At 40.6% G+C, this 15,417-nt stretch overlaps 1 protein-coding gene across 4 annotated transcripts in view; it reads right to left on the reverse strand.

Annotated features, from left to right (window-relative positions):
* Positions 1–15,417, reverse strand: part of CTIF (cap binding complex dependent translation initiation factor) — a 509,051-nt gene that overhangs the window by 320,994 nt on the left and 172,640 nt on the right. For all 4 annotated transcript variants that reach the window (XM_043966134.1, XM_043965952.1, XM_043965891.1 and 1 more), the window contains one exon: positions 7,666–7,741. In XM_043966134.1, the coding sequence (XP_043822069.1) occupies positions 7,666–7,741 (76 nt within the window). The remainder of the gene's footprint in view (positions 1–7,665; positions 7,742–15,417) is intronic.

Consider the following 15,417-nt stretch of genomic DNA (forward strand, 5'->3'; position numbering starts at 1 on the left):
GCTAGAAATAATTTCATGTATGTACTATAAATTTAGGATTTTAAGTAGACTGAAGGCTCAATGTGAATGGCAAGATAAGAAGCCCAAATAAGCCTTATGTGGATTAGCTGAAGGAACTGGGTATGCTTAATTTAGAGAAGTTGGGGGGTGGTTAACATGGTAACAATTCAAATATTTGAAACTTTCATGGGGAAGTGAGATCAGACTCGTCTTGCATGGCCTTGGAGGATGGTGTTCAGAGTAGTGAGCATTAGCTATAGAAAGGCAGACTTGGGGCTTAATGTGAAGAGCGCTCCACAAATATACAGGAGGGAATGAAATCCCCCAAACCACAAGAACAGATGGCATAGTTCATACAGTTATTAAGCAGCGAGAGAAAACCTGGGTACAGATCCCAGTCTGCCACTCATGCCTTCTAGTAGATGCTATTTCTGTTCGGGTATGAGTGAGACTGATGACCTCTCAGGTGCATCCTAACTAAGATCCTAAAATCTCATGAAAATTTGTCATTCCATTCCCCACAACATTGTGTTAACACATGGAGAAAGAACTGAATTGATAAAGGAAGAGCTACAGTCCTATTAAGGATATAAATAGGCAGGGTCATCTGAAGAAGGGGGTACAGACTGGGGTGGGGTGCAGGGGAAATCATACCTCATGAATGGGAGGAGTTAAAAGCATATGTATAGGAGGCCATTCCCTTCTGTGAAGGAAAGGAACTGACCTTGCCTACTAGACATAGAGCTAGCTGAAGAACAAAGAAGATTCTGTTACCCACAAATCTCTCTCCTTACCACCTCTCCCTTTACCTGAAATTCTACCATCAGAAAGTCATTTCTTTGGATCTTCGAACTTTTCCAGTTTTGAAAACGTCTCTGTGGGAGATAATACCTCAAACTATTAAGGGTAATTTGAGGTAATCAGTTGATAGTCAGATGAAAGAGATGTGGTAAAAATAAAGGTACCAGGGGCAGCTAGGTGGCGCAGTAGATAGAGCACCGGCCCTGGAGTCAGGAGTACCTGAGTTAAAATCTGGCCTCAGACACTTAACACTTACTAGCCGTGTGACCCTGGGCAAGTCACTTAACCCCAATTGCCTCACTAAAAAAAAATAAAATAAAATAAAAATAAAGGTACCAAAGAGGCCATCAAGGAAAAGGGTTGGAGGACCTTAAAGACAAATTTTTTTTCTCTTTCCCGATTCTGCCAAGGACAGGTGCTATCCAACACTTTCTCCTAATCACCTATTCCTTCAGTCAGCCTGGCCAAGTTTTCTTTAACGTTCACTTATTTTTATTTTTGTTCTGAGTTTGTCAAACATTAAGTAAAATGAGCACATTTTCCATATACTTTATAGAAGATGAAATGGCAATTTTCCATTCACAGGGCCTACTTTCCATATAACTTTCAAAGCTACCTTGCTTGTCTGTCATTTCTTCTGGCTTTCCTTCTGTTCTTTCCTCTTTTAGGGAGAGGAGGGGAACCCTGTTCCTACCTCTCCCTCCCTTCCCACCTCCTTAACTCCATTAAAATAAAGAAAAACAAAACCTTTGGAACAAATATGCATAGTCAAGCAAAACACATTCCCACCTTCCCAGCCGAGTTTTCCCAACATTCCCTGAGCTTCCACAGATCTTACTAGTTGCAGTTTCTCAGCTCCTAACCCCTAGCCCTTCCCATTGAACAGCATCTTAGTGAGAGCAATGCCTCTACTGGGCAGGAGCCTAAGATAACATGATGCTATGGACAGAGGGCCAGTTTTCCATTTTTATCAAAATGCTTTTATTGGTCACTGCAGGGTTTATTTTAGGCTCTAGCTCTTTTTTTTTTTTTTTTTAGTCAGGCCTTCATCCTGCACTAATTGGCCTTAGACATAATGGAACATGGGGAAAAAGGTAGGAGGTCTCAATGTGAGGGAGGTGGAGGGAGGTAAAGAGGACGTTATTACCTAAATTTAGCTTCAAATGAAGACAAGAGGGTAAGGGTTTCGCAGCATCCTTGTGTGGGCCCTAGGAAACCAAGACTATTTGTTTATTCACTGTCTTCTGAAGGAGAGAGGAAATGATTACAGAATGTTAGAGATGGAACATGTTAAACATAATTGAGTCCAGGGTTTTCCAAACACTCATCTGTTTAATGGCACAGGTCCATGACAAATTTTTACTGGTCCACAAAACTTTAACTTCTATTAAGTCTTTGCCTCTTCAAACCTATGTCATTTAAATACTTTCTCCTAAACTCCCCAAGTCCATGTTTCTTTTCCATGCTCACTGTTTTGTCCTATTCCCAAGTCTTTTCCAATCTCTTCTGTTGAGGCAGGAAAAGGAAAGAGAGTTCCTGGTAGACTATTGAGATATTTTATCTATTTTCAACCTATGTGGGTTGGTAAACACTCATCTAAAGCAGGCAGGCTCAGGAAAGGTCAATAGCAAGTTACCCAAGTTGATACAATGAGCTTGTAGTAGAGCCAAGATGGGAATCACAGTATCATTAGATTTTCAAGTTGGAAAAAAATCACAGAATCATAGAATCACAGAGTTAGAGAGATGGAAAGGACCTTTGAGGGCAACTAATCCAACCTCCTTATTTTAAAGCCAAGGAAAATGTAGTAAATTTCCCCATGTCACATAGGTAAGTGGAAGAGTGATTTGAAGCCAGGTCCCCTTTACTTCAAGTCTAACATGATTCTGTCTCCTTAAAACACCTTAGAGAACACCTAGTCTAATCCTACCATTTTACAGATGAGGAGAAAGTCTCAGAAAGAAGTGATTTGCCAAAAGTCACAAGATGTAGCAAATAGCAGGGCATAGACTTAAACCCAAATCTTTTGACAGTAGATCTCAATGCTCTCTAATGAATGTCTCCTGGTTCTTAATCTAGGAACAAATTTCTATGAACTCTTACAGCCTCTTAGAGAAAGATAAGAAGGTGAAAGGAGGCTCTTGCAATAGCTTGCAGCTGCTGAAACATCACAATGGAAGCTTATTGAGAATCAACCACATCTCCTTTAAAGACATCCTCCCTTTCACCTAGAAACCGGTCGGCCTCAAGTGAGACAGCTGGTGCTGGGACCCAGGGTAGTTTGCCATGAAATGAAGATGAGGCAGCGAGATGGAAACTTGAACTCCATCCCACCAATGAGTGGAGCACACAGCTCGACCCTTTGAGCCTTTCTCATCATTAGTGGATGCAGTTATTCTGAGGTCCCACCAGGTGGCAGGCTAGACCATGCACCCCTTAACAAAATGAGTCCATGTCAGACGCGGGTCCATAGGCTGGCTTTGAAGGTTGGCAAATTTAGGTGTAGGGCCTATTTCTCCTTCCTGGTTTGAAGAGTCACAAAAATATGTCCCACACAGAGTGTTAGAGGACTATGCAAGTCAATACTAGACAAATATGCAAAAGACTGCTAGGATGATTTGAAAAAAGAAAAAGACTTCTAGGATGATTTGGGGAAAAAAAAAGACTGCTAGGGTGATTTGGGGGGAAAAAAAGGGCTGCTAGGCCCTTGTTCCCCTCCCACCCTTGAGGTGAGAGGTTCTTCTGGTCCAAAAGGAAGCCAAGAGTGTCTACACTGGCATTTCAGCTAAGTGAGCATTTGAGCAACTGTACTGATAACTGGGTAAACATTTGACTTGAGGAAAACTCCTTCCTTTCTCTGGGACTCAGTTTCCTCATTTGTAAAATTGGGAAAGTTAGACTTAAAAAAAAAAAAGCACCAGGATCCATTAAGGTCTAAATCCCATGTTGGTAAATCCTTTCACACATATATCATTTTATCTTACAAAAGTCTTGTGAAAGAGGCAGGACAGTTGTTACTATCCATATTTTACAGATAAAGAAACTGAGCCTCAGAAAGGCTAGGGAGTGGCAGGAGCCTAGGAACCTAGATTTCCTACCAGGAGCTTTCTTGGGAGCTTATTGTTAAAGTTTTGGTGCAAGCATTTACAGGTCAGAAGCTGACAAAGGCCTCAAAATCAGGGCTTGGTTTGTTTTGTTGATTTATCTAGAATTAAGAAAGTGATAGAGAAAATGTTAATGCCAATTAAACTCAAAAGTAAAGAACTGATAAATAGAAGTATACATAGAATGGTTTTACATATATATATACATATATATATGTAAAACTATTCTACATTCAAATATTTAAATTCAAATTTGTGTGTATATGTATGTAGTATACACACACATACACACATACATATTTGTGTCTAATGTAGCCATCTCTAAAGTGAGGGGGAAGGAGGGAAAAAAGAAAATTACATGATAACTATTATATATTGAAAAGGAATAGCAAGTGGTACATGATAGATTTGCAGTTTCATGTGCAATCTTTTTTTTTGTATTCCACTAAGTTATATAAATGTTTGTTTTGTTTTTTTAAGTTCAGAATAAAAAAATTAAAATTGGGAAAAATATACACACTTTCCCCTTTCAGAAAGTTGGTTGTTAAACATTTTCCATCATGTCCCTGCCTGCCTGTGAGGAGTTTCTATGTTCCATTATGACTTGCACTTAATATGGGTGAGGCAGTGCTAGGCACTGGTGGTGATATTAAAGGATATGATACGGTATTCTGCTCTCAAGGGGGAATGGAAGTAACAGCAATACGTGAAGGAAAAAGCAACTAGTGTCAATACTAGACACCAAATAAGTGGAATAGACAATAGGTGCTGGGGGTTCAAAGGACAGTGAATTCCCTCACTAGTGTAGTCTTCCTTATGGAAGAGATGGGACAAGAATCTAGACATGACCTTTCCAGCCACAACAATCCTACATTAAATAATTCCTTCCCCAGCAGTTTTTCCCCAAAGAAAAGAAAATGTCTGGATTTTTTAGGTGCTGGTATCATTGGGGAGTGGAATTCCTATGAGATCTATAGTCATTCTGAACAGGGCAAAATCACATTCGCCAAGGATAAATTGGCAAGGATAGTCAAGGGCTGCCTCTTTAAAACTGGCTGTTACCTAGACCTACTACTGAGCTTCAAATGCCCTGTGACTTACTCCCTGACCCCTGTCTCCCTAGCTAAGAGAACATGAGTACCTGCCACTCATAAACATGTAAAAGAAAATTCCCACTTACTGCCAGACAGAGATTCTCGAGAAAATTAAAATAACCAGGAAAAGAGAGGCCAAGGAAATTAAAACCTAGGCTTAACTCCTGATTTCTACTGAGAGCTCACTGGTATCTCTTAAATCCTCCGTACTTGGGAAGTAGCTTATTTTGGTGGATAAATAGGGTTTGATATTGGGCTATGTGGGGGATTATAAAGTCAGAGATATCCTGCTTATATGAATATTTGATTTTCAACTGAGAAATTAAATATGCAGTTGCCTCAGATTTTAATTTTTATCTTTGTGGCCTCAGGGCCAACCATAGTACCTGGTATACAGTGGATGCTTAATAAATGCTTGTGGATTAATACTGGTCTCTCCCAGAATACTTTTATTGCTAGTACCAAAAAATCCATTCTGAAAACAATATCTCAAAAATAGGAACTGTATCCACTCAGGGCTATATAAACAGTAGTCACTCAAAACATACTTGTCAGTTAATTAGGGTCACTGAACTACAATCAGCCTATGAAGGTCACAACCAGGAACAAGGACACCTGGGTTTTGCTGCTAACTAGCCATGTTGCCTTGGGCAATTTAACCTCCCTAGGCCTTGGATTTTTCTCATCTATAAAGTGAAGGTTGAGGCAGCTAGGTGTAGCAATGGATAAAGCACCAGACCTGGATTCAGGAGGACCTGAGTTCAAATCCGGCCTTAGACAATTGACACTTACTAGCTGTGTGACCCTGGGCAAGTCACTTAACTCCCATTGCCCCCCCCCCCGAAAAATTTAAAATAAATAAATAAATAAATAAATAAAGTGAAGGGTAGACCAAATCAGGGGTTCTTCCTTCACTTTTTTGTGTCAAGGTTCCCTTTGGAAGTACAACAAAGCTCAGAATAGCGGGGTGGGGTGGTGGTGGTGGTGGTGGTGGTGTTTTTGTTTTTTGCTGGGCAATGAGTTTAGTTAAGTGACTTGCCCAGGGTCATACAACTAGTAGTTGTCAAGAGTCTGAGGCTGGATTTGAACTCGGGTCCTCCTCAATCCAGGGCCAGTGCTTTATCCACTGCACCACCTAGCTACCCCTGGAATAGTGTTTTTAAATAACTGAAGAGATATTAAATTTCAGTTAGAGGTTAGGGACAATAAAAGATGTGATGTTTTCCTCTTCCACATTCCCTTGAAGTCTATCCATGGAGCTTGGTCCATGGACCCCAGGTTAAGAATCCCTAGACTAGATCATCTGTGTATAAATCAGGAAGGGTCAGCCACAGGGGCCCGGGATGGCACAGACAGGCTGAGGCAGGGCCAACAGGCCTGCACCTTCACCTTCACTTGTAGGGATGGTGCTCAGTAGCCTAAGGATATAAGCAAAACCAGAAACAGGAAGCTGGGATAAGACAGCAGGGCAGACCATCCTTAGTCTGGGAGACAAAGCTGATAACACTGTCACTGGCAACCTCACAGGAATGTCTGAGAAGCTCTCAACGCATGAGAGCACTTCAGCCCTGCTTGTTGTGTTACAAAGCCAGAGGCTGGTAACATCTCTGGTCCAAAGGCCTCCAGTTGGGTCAAAAAGCAATGCCTCTGGATATCATTAGTATATCTAAGGCACAAATTGGGGGAGAAAGAATAAAGGGAAAGGAAATAAAAGATGAGGAAAGGATGAACAGGAAGGATAAATTAAATAAATAAGATAAATAAAATAAAATATGCCCATGGTATGAAGGGGTAGGGAGTCAGGATGAACAAGACAATTATTGATAATCCCTTCTAGAACTGCCTATTGCACTGAATGACTCATAGCAGGACAACTATGCACCCCCTTGCAAGCATTTACTGCTGCTTTTGTGAATCCTCAGATCCTCTGAGGGGACAGAGATGTGTATTTGCAAGCTTCTCTCCACCTGCTGGAGTTTGGCCTGATTCAGAAATTGGAAACAAATCAGCTCCAGAGGCTTACCAAGTACCACAGGCAACTAGATGTATTAGTGACAAATTACATTTTTTTTTTAACATATAAGGTATTTTATTTTTTCCGTTACATGTAAAGATAGTTCTCAACTTTTGTTTATACAAGCTTTACAATTTCAGATTTTTCTCCCTCCCTCCCCTCCCTCCCCCCTCCCCTGGACAGCAGGTAATCTGTTAATTTACATTTTTTAAAAGATGAAAAACTAATTATACCCACTTAAGAAATAGTAACAACAGTCCCTTCACTCCAGTACTGTGCTTGGGAAATGCTCCATCAATGAGGTGGCTGCCCCAGCCTCACCTATTTCAGGCCTAAGGTACATTTGAATGATCCCTTGTCACTGTTTACATGTGCTCTCATGCCCTGCCCCCTTCTCTCTCCTCCCTCCTCCTTCCTCCTTGCCCCTCTCTCTCTGAACCATTACCCCAAACAGGGTAATTGATGTAATTTTATCATTCTCACAAAAAACTATAAACGGCATTGTCAGGATGTTACAAAACAGGTATCACATATGACAGCATACAGAGCTCTAACAATCACTATTGAATGACTTTCAAAACAATGGGGCTCACTCAGCACCCCTCACCAATGGGGGCCTCTAACATCAGGCACCACCTATCTGGGAACGTACCTGCCAGGCAGGGAGGACTTTCTCTATGTCATTCAAGTTGATTCCTTCTCCATCTTCCAGCTTCCCTTTTCCACACCTGAGTCAGAAGCAAAAGCAAGAGAGAGAGAGAAAAAAAAATGAAAACTTCCATTTTGTTTCCATGTAGCAAGCACAATATACAAAAGAGAAAGGTGGGTTTTTTTTTTTGGGGGGGGTGTTTCTAGCTTGTGCGAAAGTCATATTCTAGGGGCAGATAGGTGTCGCAGTGGATAGAGCACTGGCCCTGGAGTCAGGAGTACCTGAGTTCAAATCCAGCCTCAGACACTTAACACTTACTAGCTGTGTGACCCTGGGCAAGTCAGTTAACCCCAATTGCCTCACTTAAAAAAAAAAGTCATATTCTACCCTCTCCAAAATTCTTCCCCCTCCCCCCACCCCCAGGCAGTGAGGGTTAAGTGACTTGCCCAGGGTCACACAGCTAGTAAGTGTTAAGTGTCTGAGGCCAGATTTGAACTCAGGTCCTCCTGAATCCAGGGCTGGTGCTTCACCCACTGCGACACCTAGCTGCCCCTCCCCTCTCCAAAATTCTTAGGAATCATTTGAGTCCTCTATAGGATGCAGGCTTCTGCCTCGTCGATGATGGTCTCTCTAAGGCCCATTCACAGCCGACATGCCTTCAAGGCTTGACCTCCTCACAAGGCACAGATTGTGGCTTTGTGGTTAGGTTTTCCTCACATTATCCCATCTATGGATAACGGTTCTTCCATCTGGGGCAAAATGAATTACTTTAATTCTTCCACCACAAGACAGGCTTTTGGATACTTGAAAAGAGTCATCACCTATTCCCTAAGTCTTTTCTTCCATGTCCTAAACATCCCTAATTCCTTGAAGCAACGCTCACATGCATGGAGCAACGGCCCTTCAACATTATGGTGGCCTTTTTCTTCATGCTCGACAGTTTTTCAATATTCTTCTTAAAATGATCACAGTACTGCAGATGGGCTCTGCCTAGGGCAGAGACATTGTCCCAACCTCATTCCTGGAAGGTAAGCCTCTATTAACGTAGACCAAGCCTGCATTAATTCACTGATTGACCAATGTTGATAATGATGCTGTGATGATTGATTGATTGATTGATTGATTTCTTTCTTTCTTCCTTCCTTCCTTCCCTACATCCTTCTTCCCAAACCCTCCTTTAATCTTTGTTTTTAAACCTTTCTTCTTTCCTTCCTTCATCCCCTCCCTCTTTCCTCTATTCTTTCTTCCCAAACCTACCTACCTTCCTTCCTTCCTTCCCTCCCTCCTTCCTCCCAAGCCATTCTTCCTTTATTCTTTGTTCCAAAACTAGCCTTCCTTCCTTCCCTTCCTTCCTTCCTTTGCTTTTTTAAATCTAGTCCATTTAATAGACAGAAAGACAGAAAGTTTAGTCTTGCTGCCTTTACTATTCTCTTAGTTACTCAGGGGTTGTTAGAGCCCTTTGCATCTTCTCCTCCCCTTTCTCCCTGGCCTGACTATAAACTACTACATAGCTCGTTAACCACCGGAACACAAGCACTGAATGTTCTTATTCTTGGGTAAGTGGGTGGGTGTCCAGGATGGATGGTACTGTTAGGTCAGAGACACATTCACACACATATCACTGCCGTGAACGCTGCTTTATCTACCTGTCTTATAAGGGAAGCAATAGCACAATCTCTTCTAGTCTACGAAATAACTAACAAGTAATCTCACAACAGTTTCAATCCTAATCAATAGAATTAATGCTCCTTTCCAAATCTTGGATAATCAGTTCATTCATTCTTTTAAACAATGTTTTTTCATGAGTCCCTCTTCTACACAGAGAACTGTGCTAGGCCTTGAGGCAAATAAAAGATGACAAATGTGATGTGGCAATGAAAAAAGTTAATGTAATCTTATAGCCTGAATGAACAATCTACATGATTAGGAAATAATGATGTTTCTGTATTTCTGCCCTGTTTGAATCATATCTGGAGGATTATAGTCATCTCTGAGTGACACATTTTAGGAGGGAAATTAATAAACTGTAGTGCTGACAAGCAGGATTACGATAATAACAAGATGACTTTATAGGACATATTAAATCAATCAATGTTTTTTTAATTGTGTCCAACTCTTCATAACCCCATTTGGTGTCTTCTTGGAAAAAAATACTGGGCTGGTTTGCCATTTCCTTCTCTAGCTCTTTTACAGATAAGAAAACAGAGGCAAACAGGGTGAAGTGACTTGCTCAGGGTCAGAGAGCTAGTAAGTGTCTGAACTCAGGTCTTCCTGACTCCAGGACTGGTGCTCTATCTATTTTGCTACTTGGTTGCCCCCAAATCACTTAATAAAAAGCACTTATTAAGTGTCTATGAGACAGGAGCTATTATAATCCACCTTTTTTTAGGTGAAACTGAGACTGAGAGGTTGAGTGATTTGTCCAGGGTCACATGTCTAGGAAGTATCTAAGGCACAATTTGAACTCAGGTCTTTCTGACTCTACTAGGTCCAACAGCCTATCCACTGTTACTGGCCAGGCTTACAGGATTTCAGAAGAGGAGGAAGAGAGATCATTTCTGACTGGGATAATCAGGAAGGCTTCATTGCTTGAGCTGGACCCTAAAATAAGAGTAGGATTTTGATAGGTGAAAGTAGGTGGAGAGCGCATTCCAGGTGATGGGAACAATGAGCAAAGTCAGAGAAGAAGAGTAGGGAGGTGCTGTAAAAGGGAAGGCAGGTGTAAAGTCAGAGATGTAAAGTTAGAGTCAACCCCGGCAGTCATCTAGTCCAACCCTGCTGCCTCCCCCCCTCCCCCCCTTTTTTAAAAAACTGAGGAAACCGAGATTCATGGAAGTTAAGTTCTTGCCCATTGTCACCGAGGTATAGTTAAGAATCAGAGACAGCACTGGAACCCAGGCCTTCTGACTCCACAGCAAGTGTTCTCTCCATTGCATTTGCTGGCAGTTTGTCACCAGAATGTACTAGCATCAGCTTCATAGACAGTAACAGTCTTCTCTGCTTTCTTCTGAGCAGCAGAGAGCCATGGACCAACCATCAATTCTGTACAAATGGCTGATGGATAGAAATTGTGCCCCAGGGCTATGCAAACTATTTGAGAGCTTTTGAAGTTTGTGTTAGAGGAGTGGGTTCTGAAATAGCTGATCCTTGTTGTCAATGCTCTCTCCAATGGGATGAATTTCCTTGACATCTGTTGCTATATGGAATCTCCAAGGTTGGCACTCTTGCTCCAAGATGAGTCATGGGGAAGGCACAGTTTCTAGGCAAAGCCACAAGATGGCAACATTCCTCTGTCATAAACAGCTACTCCTAGGTGAACTCAAGTGAACCATGACTTGTCCAGGGAGCTGTGAATCTTTATGGAGACTCCGAGAGTCTGGCCAATTTCTGCTGATCCCAGGAACACCAGCAAGCCCGGTTGCAAAAATCCAGAGGTAAGGCTGAGTGATTACAGGTGGCCAGGAAATGTTGCTATTGCTTTAGAACAGAGTATGGAAGTAGGAAATATATTTTCCTACTTCAGATCCACCCAACCAGATTTTCTTTTTTAAAAGGCTCATTTGTGTAGTATATGTAGATTACTTTGGTGGCCTTATTTCTCCTTTCATTTTAACCTCTATGTGAAAAAGATATGTTTTGGGTCAATGATAATGGATTAAATCTCTTCCATTATCTATGACTTAATTTTCCCATCTGCAAACTCTGCCTCTTAAGGGGGTTGAATGAAAGAATCCCTTTAAGTTTCTTGTGAATCTCTGGAAAATCCCACCTTCCCTGATGAGTCCAGCCCATATTAAATAACTCCTCTAATTCTTTCCATTCTTCCTGAAGTTGCCACACAAGAAACTGCTAACTTTACTGAACTGACCACATCACACATCCCATTTCTTCATTATATATTCTCATACTCATCTACTGTCTATCATGCTTGTCTTTTTTTTCCTCCCCAATTTCTGTTGCTAACTCCTGATATTTTCATACCCCATGGTGTTTAACCCAGTACTGGGCACAGAGTAGGTTCTTGGAATATAAGATCTTTGAGAATAGAGATTGTTTCAGTCTTTATTTTAGTATCCCCCAGTGCCTAGAGCAAAGCCTGGCACAGAGTTGGTGATTAATAAGTTATAATTTATTTATATGATTATAAAAGCTTGATTAGTTAAGTCGAGCTCTTTAAGTATAAGGTCTAAGTCTAAAAACCATTCATTCATGGGGAGGACCATGGTATGTTACAAAGAGCTGGCAACCTCTTGAAAGGGAGTCAAGCAGTGCTAGAGCTCAGAACTACCTGAGACATGATAAATTCTATAGTTAAATAAAATCACCTTTAATTCTAAGTTTGAGGTATGAGAAAATTCAAAGGAGGCACAAGGTGGATGGGATGATAAGGATCAGGGACTGTGGATTATGGAGAGAAGGTAGAACTATTCATCTCTTATTTTGCTTCTTGTTTCCTTTACTAAGGTGAATAATCTTCTATACTAATAAGTATAGAGCATAAATGGATAATGGGGAATTAAAACACAAGATAAGTGAGGAGATGGGGAAGAAAAAGCTTTATAGAATCCTCAGTAACTTTAAATCATCATCAAGTCTTGTCAAATTACACATTAGGCTACTGACAGAACTGAATGTTTTTGGTTGTTGAGCCACTGTTGGTGAATTTGTAGCAAACCAGAGAGGGGATACAGAATTTGTAAATGTCTAGGGTTACAAAACTGGCAAATAATGCTCCCCCTCCAGACATAGGATACCTATATTCTCACAGTATTGCATATAAGATAGAGAGGTAAGATAAGTAGAATTCGGGACTAGTAGAATGACTGGACCTATTGACTAGTAAGTAATAGACTGATGTTGACTCAGAAGGAGTTTTCTAGTGAGGTACAGAAAGGTGTTTCTCTTGAATCTATTCTGTTAAAAAATTGCATCATTAAGTAGGTTAAAGGTGTAGAAAGCAAACCCTTACATTTATGAGAGACATGAACCATTAGATGATGGAATAGAACACTGGACAGGAGATAAGAAGATGAAATTAAACAGAGATAAATGCAAAGTCCTAAAGAGTGATTAAAAAAAATCAACTGTCAAAATCCAAGGGTTGGGGGCATGGAATTAGACCACAGTTAATATAGATTTACCTAACCATTTTAATACACTAAAAATTCAACATGAGTCAGCAGTGTGGCATGGCGGCCAAAAATGCAAATAGGATCTTAGGTTAAATAAATAGGATAGTATTCAGAATAAGAGAGGTGATAGTGCCAACTGTTCTCTTAATGTATCCTAACATCACATTAGCTTTCTTGGCTGCCACAAAATAATGCTCACTCATACTGAGCTTCTGGTTCACTAAAAGCTTCACATTCTACCCCCCTCCCCCAATTCCTTCCTGATTTTATACTTACAAATATTCCATATACTTGTGAAACTTATTTTTGGACCCAAATTTTACATTTATCCCTACTGAAGTTCATCTTTACTACACTGAGCTTTATGTTTTAATCTGGCACAATTCATTTAATTGCATTATTTTTATCTCCTCTTCATCTTCTCCACAAGAATGATTATATTTTATTAAAGGTTTTGCCAAAATTTAGGTTAGTTTAGAAACTCTGTCAAAAATGGAAATAAAGTATGCCCTTCTCTTGATAAATTCATGCCATTTCTTTGTAATCACCACTTCCTTTGCCAGATGTTCACAAATCACTATCTGACTTGTTCTAGAATTTTTCCAGGAATCAAAGTCAAGCTTTGTGTGCTATAGTTTGCAAACCATTCTCTTCCCTTTTTGAAAACTGATAGAGCATTTTCAGGGAACACTTCTGACGTACCTTGCCCATTGGTTGGTTTCTTTGCTTTTTTCCAAATACTTCTAACAATGAGGGAGGGACACAGCAATCACATCCCCTAGATTTTTCAGTCTGGAAGGTGTAGCACACCTGGGCCAGGTGAACTGAATTCATCAAGGCCAATTAAATAATCCTCTACCATTGCTTTACTTAGGGCAGCTGAGTGGCATAGTGGATAGAACACCAGGCTTGAAGTCAGGAAGACCCGAGTTCAAATTTGGTCTTAGATACTGTGGGACTGTGTAGCTATGGGACCCTGGGTAAGTCACTTAACCCTGTTGGCCTCAGTTTCCTCATCTGTAAAGTGAACTGGAGAAGATAATGGCAAACTACTCCAGTATCTTTGCCAAGAAAACCCCCAATGAGGTCATGAAGAGTCAGACACGACTGAAAAATTACTAAACAACAAACATTGCTTTGCTTACATTTGTTCTATCATTTCTAAAGTAAAGACATACCCTTTGCCAGAAAAAAACTGAAGCAAAGGAAGAAACAAGAAGTTCTGGGTTCTCTCTCTCAGTTATCCTCAGCCCTTCCACTCCTAGTGGTGATCTTAATCTTTCCCTTCAATCATTTCCCATGGCTATAACAGACAACAAAAAACGAGCAATAACCCAACCACCCTTTTTTGTTACCAACTTTAGCTTATTCTGAATTGTAGCACTCTGGACGCTGTTTTTACAGGACCATGCCATACTCTCAAACTCATCTTGCCCTTGCTTTCCATCTTCTGAACTAATAGTTTAAAATCTAAGTTGGTTGGCGTGTTCCCTGTGCATACACATCAGTCTCCTCAGACAGTGTTTTTCTTGTCACTGGATTTGTCTTCCTTTGAATCTTCAGAATTACAGTCTTGAGAGTATCCCGTTCCTCCTATGGGTTGACTTTTCCTGTTTAATCTTAAGTCCGTGGAATCCTACTTCTCCTTCCTCTGAACCTTTTAAAATCTGCTCCGCAAAAATCTAGGGTACATTTTAGATGCACATTTCTTCTTCTCTATCACTAACTGTAGGGGGAAAGTGTTCCCTTCTCTAAAATATTCTAATAATTTCTACCCAGACAAACCGTTCCAACCTGATAGTGAGAATCAGATACAAGGCAGATTTCCCCTTATTGTCTCCTCACTGATATAATCTACGAAGTTATATGGGGATCTTGCCTTGACAAAGAGTGAGCTCTAACATATGTCCAGATAACTGAATACTTACAACACTATTATATTTTGCTTGTGTGCCAAGCTTGTGATCAGTTTCCCAAATTCTTCATCTACTTTCTAAAGTCCAGGCTACTGATCACCTAAGTATTCTGAAATGCATTTAATGATCTTTCACATAGGGGTACAAGATTAACCTACATGAAACAATTAGAAGGTTGATCTAAATGACATCCAAAGTCCCTTCCAATACTTAAGCTTCTACTATCCTCTATGGCAATGAATTACTATGCACAATCAAGTAGTTGATTGACTATATGTGACCAAAGGCAAAAATGAATAAGGCAGACCACATGCTCTGAGAAGTCGGAAAGGAGGGAAGGGAAAATTGGTGTGAACTGGAATAATCAGTGAAGAAAGCCTTCATGGAAAAGGTGGGATTTGAGCTGGGACTCCAATGGTGGTAAGATTTAGTTAGGCTTACCAACTCATAGCTCCAGAGGGAAGGGATGCATGTGATTTCCCTTCCTGGAGACACAATTAAGTTCACTCCTCGTGAGAATCTATGGAGAAACAGTCTCTAGGAACTGTCTAAACCATTCTCATACCCCCCTTTGCCTAGCCACAAAAAACAAATAAATAAATAAATCCCACAAGAAAATGTTTCCCTTCTCAGTCTATGTGCAGGAGAGGGTGTTTGCAGACATATCACACCTTCCTGTAGAACTGGATCAAGTCCAGCTTCTCTGA

This window comes from Dromiciops gliroides, chromosome 1 (genome assembly GCF_019393635.1).
Source record: "Dromiciops gliroides isolate mDroGli1 chromosome 1, mDroGli1.pri, whole genome shotgun sequence".
Lineage (NCBI taxonomy): Eukaryota > Metazoa > Chordata > Mammalia > Microbiotheria > Microbiotheriidae > Dromiciops > Dromiciops gliroides.